This window comes from Limulus polyphemus, unplaced genomic scaffold (assembly GCF_000517525.1).
Source record: "Limulus polyphemus unplaced genomic scaffold, Limulus_polyphemus-2.1.2 Scaffold1951, whole genome shotgun sequence".
NCBI lineage: Eukaryota > Metazoa > Arthropoda > Merostomata > Xiphosura > Limulidae > Limulus > Limulus polyphemus.
Window position 1 is genome coordinate 210,510 of NW_013667561.1, and position 7,596 is coordinate 218,105.

The window sequence follows — 7,596 nt, forward strand, 5'->3', positions numbered from 1 at the left end:
ATGGTCTGAACCCATGCTTGATCTTTTGCTGCAGGATGATATGAGCTTAGTCTTATGTAACCTGTATATAAAGAACTTGCTACAGGAAAAACACGAAACATTATTATTTAGTTTACTGAAAATAGCTAGAGCTTTTGCACTTCCATTTTACAATGACTTTGTTAACCTACAAATCAAGTGTCCAACTTTGTAATTATATAAGAACCACAGGAATACACTTAGTGGCTTATGAAGACCCTGAGGCCTAATATAAGAGGACTAAATACAATTAATTTATAGACTGATTTTGTGTGTGTATATATATATATAAGACATGAGATTTGGCACATTCACTGTTATTTATTTACTACAATTATAACAAGGATATACATTTCTGTACAAAATTACAGATGCGTATTAAAATGTAAAGAAAGTATAGATCATTACATTTATAATTAACTTTCGTTCTGAAATTTGCTTACAATATGCTTCACCCATCCTTTTACTGGAAGTGGTTGTGTATCAAAAGGCTCTACAGAGTTGAATAAAGTCGTTACTTCCTTGATAACTGATTCTGTGACTGTGTTTAAGCAAGGATTTGGAAACTCTGAGCTGGATTCATCTTCCTCAATGTATTGGTTGGACTTCTGAGTACACCATCTTTGTTGGATGCTCTTCAAACCACATACCAATGAATGAGTACATTCTTTTTGAATTACAGTATTATTCCTGTTCCTTTGTTGATTAGTTGTTGATCCCTCTACTAATGATGGACTAGGCTCTTTTTGATTTTTTATGTTATCCTGCTGTTTCTGTTGAATAGTTTTGAAACTTTCCACTAGTGATGAATCCAAATTTCTCTGGGTTATAAAGTTCTGTCTTTTTACTACTGATGGTATGAATGTTTTCTGAATGTCATCAGTTTCTTTCTTTTTGTTTTCAATACTTATATTATCCGCTGGTGATGGTGTAAGTTCTTTCTGAAATTTATTATTCTCTCTCAAGTTTTTAAACTTTTGTATTATTGCAACATTGACAGGGCGAGTACTTAAGATTTCTATGCGTCGAGGCACAGTATTATGTACTTTTTCTAGTGTTAACTCTGAAAAATTTGAGTCTTTTTTTATTTCTACATCCTCAGTGTCCTTTATTGTTTGCTCAGGATGATCAAGATTTGTTTTACAATATAGTTTTTCACAATTCTGAATATTATTCCCACAGGTCAGTTTATCTAAACAATATAAATCCTTGTTGTTATCCTCTATATGGTTTTTAGTCTTGTAATTTTTTTGAAATTCACATGGTGCCAAAAATTCTTCATGTTTTGCTATTGGAGAAAACTCCTCAGTACTGAGATCAGCATTATCAGGATCACTATAAATAGCAGAGTCTCGAAAAAGGTCTTCTGACATGGTACCTTCAATTGCCTCAAAAGACCTCTCATAAAAGCTGTCTTCAGAATCTTCACTATTGTCTAATAAAGTTTCCCTGTCATTTACAACTGTGTGTGTAACATTTCCTGATAATGGTACCAAAGATTCAAGAGTTGAATGAAAGTCACTTCCTCCAGAGAATTTATCTCCATCACTGGATGAAGTAATATTTGAAGAATTAGACAGCAAACTATCTGGACGTACTTCTATCTCTTTGCTTGACCTCAGCTTATGGCACACAAAAAGAGAACTAGGTACGCAGTATTCTGCTTCATGTAAGCCAGCTATGCGAGCACCAATGACTGAACTCCCTGGTTTTTGAATATGAACAGAATTTTTTCTTCTTATAACGTTATTTAAAATGGATTTAGTTTTTCTAGCCTCTACATCTTTCCCAAGTTGTTGCTTCTTTGTGGTAGAACAAACTCTCACAAAAGAATTGCTAATGTGGGTTTTAGGCACCTTATGGTCAGTGTCTTGATCAGATCTGGTACCTGAATGACTTGCAAGTTGTACTGACTTTGGAGAATCACTGGTATGTGACATCATAGATTCATTATCTGACTGATCAGTCATAGAATAACCAAGATTAACTTTCAGAACCGATATCTTGGAGCTAATACTGGATATCACAGCTCTAAGAGTAGCATATCTAGAGCTTACCTGTCGATATAATCTGTGTTCGGGATGAAGAGACATATTCTCTATACTAGCTGCAGGAGTTGTAGCACAGGTTGCCAATGTATCTCTAGAATTAACAGGAAACCTAAAATTCTGATGTTTTGTGTGGGAGGATGAAGCCATGTAATGCTTCAAGTCATCCATAAAATCTTCAGGAAAGGATCTTTTTGATGTACCGATGAATGATTGATGATCACCATATTGATTATGATTTGTTTTTACTCTCATTTTACTTCTTGCAACATCTTGGTAGTCAACTGACTTGCGTGACTCTAGTTCAACATTGTGATTCCAGCCAAACTGAGAACTTTTATGGAATGATCTACAGTTATTTGAGAAATAGTTATTTCGTTGTGTTAAACACATAGCTGGAACAGTTTGGTTGAGATTTTCTCTAAAATTTGAAGCAGGAGTAGGAGGGACAGAGAATAAAGTAAGCTCTTCATAATCTTTACTCTGAGTTTCAGCTTGAGGTATTATTTTGGGTTTATGAGGTAAGCCAGGATTTTTTGTAGATGGTTGTCGAAATGAATGTGAGTAATCAAGACTTGCAGAGGGAACTTTGACTTTTGTTATTGAAGTGTAAGAGTGAACTCTCTGAATAACAGCATTTTGTTTCCATAATGGTGCATCCATGGTGCTACAAATTTCTCCACTATTTTTTGTTCCTACAGGGGTTGTTTCTAAGTTATACCACAGATTAATTAGATTATCATAATCTCCATCTTTATTACTGTTATCATTAAAAGAACCTTGCTTTGTAATATTTGCAAGAGACGATGATGCTGATTTGCTAACAGGTTTTATTCTATTTTCCTTTGAAGTTCCTGACTGATTTAACTGATTAGCAGTTGTACTTCTATAACTCTGATGTGTTGAAAATTGTGAACTCCTCCTTTCATTTGATTTCGATAGATCCCGACAAGCATATCGGTGAGCAAAGACAAAAGTAACATACTCTCCAGCAAGGTCTTCCAGCATCTCTTTCTCTGTTCTGACTTGTCTTAAAGGTGGACAATGCTGAAGAATACGATTAATTCCAGTCTTATCATAGTTGTCTTCTATCTCGGTATCTGTAGTTTCATCTGGTAGATTGTTCCAAGCATTCCAGTGAGAGTTCTCATTTTTAATTTTTTCTGGGGTTTTAGGGATATCTGATAGAGAGCTTTCATCATCCATATCAATAGTAGCACCTTCATTCTGTGTGGAGATGGGTGATGGCAGAAAAATCTTTGCACTGTCGTTTGTGGCTATCTGTAATATACATGTAGATTAAAGTAATTTCTGCTTATTACATGTTGAAAGAGGATGTTAATAAATTTGAACAATAAATTTTGTACTGGAATATATGAAAATCAAACATGTAAGATAAAATATTTTTTTCAAGAATAATATAACATAACAAAAAAGGTGATAAAACCCTTCTGGAATCATTGAAACTTACAGCTAATATTTCATAAAGTCAAATACTACTCAAAAACAAGTTCGTCCTAAATAAATGTTTTTGGATTGGAACATGAAAACCGTATAATATAGTCTCACTTCAGAAAAATGATTTAATACTGTAGATTAATAGTAGCAGTTTTAAACATATTTTTATGGGGTTATCATTTTTTTAACTCTTTAAAAAAAGTAATACATCTCATTTAATGTTTATTTTTACTTTAAAAAATACATTAATAGAGCCATATATATTTTTTTTTGTTTAAATATTTATCAATGTATGCAGAACTAACGATCTGAAAAACCAAATTCCACTCAAAAGTAACAACAGTTTGTCCCAATAACATGATTTTCATTTGGAATATAGAAGCTATAGCAAGTAGCCTTATATTGTGATGACGTTTGTTTTTTTGAGCCAGTCATACATTTTAAAGGGTACTCTTTGGTATCCTAGGTCTTCCCATGGTTGGTTATTAGATTTGACCTAAGGATGGTTTGGCTACATCATTCATGTGAAGATGTAGAGGTACAGATAGAGTTTCTTCTCTATTTTTCATAAAGGGAATGACCAGATAGCAGCACATTCTTGGAGAATTTTGTGTGTCTTGGTTTGAATATAACAACAAGATGGATAGGGTTGATTTTTCCCAGTTGGCTCTGTCTGGGATCTCTGTAGATCACCAGAGAGAAGGAAAGAGTATGACATTCTTTCCTTTAATGCATGTTTTAACTGAATAAATAACGTGTTTTACTTTTATGCAAAACTTTGTGCTCAATCCCTTTTTTTTTTACTTCAGTTAAATGAAATATAGAAATATTCTCAAAAGCATTTGTTGTTGAACTTGTAGTTGTTGCAACCTAGCTAGCTAAAACTAACCATATACTCACACCATATTCTAAATCAAGTATATATTGAGATCAGAAACAAGAAAGAAAGCACCAAAGAACCACAAAAGGGGGAAATGAAGTTGACTGGAAGACAATAAATGGTCTTATGGTGAAGGCTGAAGAGAACTAAATATCCATGTGATGCTCATTTCTTACTGGCTTAACAAAAAATACCAGTATTTACTTAAAAAAGAGTTGGTTGTTTTTCAACATGCTTTATAACACGGATTTGAACATTTAGTACACTACTGTGGAGAAGACTGAAATTAGCAATAATGAACATCATCATTTTTCACTAAAATTAATTTTACTACAAATCACAAAAAAAACTTGTCTAAATGTGCATCTTCACATCATTAAATTCAAATAAAAAATTGAAAGTTACTTGATTTTTGTGAAATGTCTGGTTGAGGAAAGAATACAAAGTACAAAATTACCCTTACAGCAGCCTGCTCTATTTGTGAAGGCTGGAGAAACCTATACATCAAATTATGAGAGATGAGACGTTCTAATTATAAACATGTCTGTGGAAGTTTGCTTATCTTAATTAAAACTGTAAAACAGAAAAAGTGTTATCTCTGAAGATTGAAGTGCAGCAGAATGTATAATAGTAATACACCTAAAATGTGTTACATCTTTATTTCTATCATGACACTTCAGAAAAAACATTGCAATTACTCACATCGGGCTTATTAGCATTTTCAAAACAATACATTGTTCTTTGGATTGGACTACAAGCAATGTCAAAACTAGCTCGACGTTCCTGATGGTGTGAGGGAACAGAAAGAAATGCTGTGGCATCATGACTGGCACTTCGAAATTTCCTTCCTCTATGTTTCTCAGCTGGGGACTACAAAAATAAAGTTATATAAATTTTTCTACAAATAAAGAAATTCATTCAGATTTTTTAAAGTTTTTTACTTCACAATATCTTACAATAAAAATTAATATTTAATGCTTAAATAAACTATAGTTAAAATTTATATACAACACAGCTGTACCTCATTCACAATAGTTCAGTTCTAAAAATATTCTGCAAAAAGCCAAAACAGAAAAAAATAAATGACTTTAAACATTTGTTAGCTTGAGTTACAAAAAAAAAGTGCCCTACTAGAAATATTTAATGGGTTAACCCTTTAGTTCAGTTGACAGAACACTTGTTTGGTCTTTTAGAGGTTGTATGTTCAATCACAAGCCAAGGAAATAGGAAAAAAACAAAATAATTACACAGAAAAAATCGACATGGCCACCCCACATCCCTGAGGTAAGACTCAATGATGGGTCATGTTTCTGAGAGAGAAATAATGTGTAATAGTCGTTATATTGTGCATTACTAACAACAATGCAGTTAATAGGTTTCTCATTTGCATGCTGGAGTTCCCCAGGTTTTTCTTGAGTCAAGGAAATACAAAAGCATTACCATAGAAGTAATTAAAATAAAAGTATTTTCTTTAGATCACAACTTCAGTTTCATCACAGAAACAATGGTTTATGTCATGGTTACTGATGTTTAATGAACATTCAGAAAATTTAATATATAAATTTGTTGATTGATTCTGTTGGAAAAAGTTTTTAACTGGACAAACGCTTACCTTTCTAAATTACATACACACACCAAGGTAATACAGCAGTTTAGCTTGTTTTACTTTGATAACTTCAGTATAAAAACAAATATATGTTTTAATTTTGTGGATTATAAAGTGTATCACTGATTTTATATATTGTTGCGTCAGCGAGGTCACGTGAATAGTGTCACGCCACTTCTCTTGAACTTTCGTGAATTGTCGGGAGATTACTAGATATAGGGTAGTCTGGTATATATAAGATGGTCACAACGTGACGGGAACAGTGTGTGTGTAGGTAATGAGTAATTGAACTGCAGTCAGAGAGAGACGTATTGTTGAAGTAGAGCTCGTGAGACGTGAACTATAGTCTGTTATAGCGCGACTGTTGAAAATAAGTGTATCGTAAAGTTGTATTCGGAAAGAATAAACCAGTTTTATTAAGTAAGGTCTTGTGTCGCTAAAGTTTCGTTGGAACGAAGTTACGAAAATCAATTAACAAACGGAGATGTAACAAATTGGTGTCAGAATTGGGATGAAAAAAAAATGGAAACGCGAGGCGGAAAATCAACCTAAAGCTTAGCAGACTTGATGGCAGCAATACAAGAGCAGCAAAAGAAACAAGAAGAACGAGAAAAGAAACAAGAAGAGAGACAACAGCAGTTGCAAGAAAACCTACAACAATGGCAGCTCGAACAGCCAAAATAAACAAGAGAGATTACAGCAGTTGTTGGAGGAAAAAGAAAATAAACAAGAAGAGAGACAACAGCAGTTGCAAGAAAACCTGCAACAGTGGCAGCTCGAACAACAAAATAAACAAGAAGAGAGATTACAGCAGTTGTTAGGGGAAAAAGAAAAGAAACAAGAAGAACGAGAAAAGAAACAAGAAGAAAGATCACAGCAGTGGCAAGAAAACCTACAACAATGGCAGCTCGAACAGCAAAATAAACAAGAGAGATTACAGCAGTTGTTGGAGGAAAAAGAAAATAAAGAAGAAGAACGAGAATAGAAATAAGAAGAGAGATTACAGCAGTGGCAACTTGAACAAGAAAGGAAACAGGAAGAAAGTCAGCAGCAACTACAGGAAAATCAACAACAATGGCAAGACGTACAAATGGAAAACATTAGTAAATTTAAAAGCGAATTAGATACGTTAAAGGACGATCTATTGTCTTTTACACAAGGACATCGACTTAATCAGCCCCAGACAATGGCAAGCCCCTTACAGAGCCCGCAGCTAAACCCTAATGCAGACATATTCAGTCCCGTTAGAAGTCACATCCCAGATATGAATGTCAGTAATAGAAGTGATCCAGTGCGAAGGAAGCCACAGGAATTCGATGGGAAAGCACCGTGGGAAGCATATAGAGCACAATTTGAGCTACTGGCAGAGATGAATGGATGGACAGAGGAGCAGAAAGCTGTATATCTGGCAACGAGCTTGAAGGGACAACCACTGGAAATACTTGGACAGTTGACAGTAGCCGACAGACACAACTATAGAGCACTGGTAGAGGCTCCTAAACTCAGGTACAGAACCTAAAATCAGTCAGAAGTCTACAGGGCTAGGTTTAAGACGAGAGTCCGTGTTATAGGGTAGAGCTTGCAAG

General features: G+C 34.3%; 1 protein-coding gene across 1 annotated transcript in view; it reads right to left on the minus strand.

Moving 5' to 3' along the window:
* Positions 1 to 324: 324 nt before the first annotated feature.
* The window catches only part of LOC106465458, a 16,703-nt gene continuing 9,431 nt past the window's right edge, over positions 325 to 7,596 (minus strand). The window contains exons 7-8 of the mRNA XM_013925687.2: positions 5,107 to 5,274; positions 325 to 3,347 (exon numbers count right to left, since the gene is read on the minus strand). Coding sequence (XP_013781141.1) covers positions 435 to 3,347; positions 5,107 to 5,274 — 3,081 coding nt within the window. The 3' untranslated portion in view covers positions 325 to 434. The remainder of the gene's footprint in view (positions 3,348 to 5,106; positions 5,275 to 7,596) is intronic.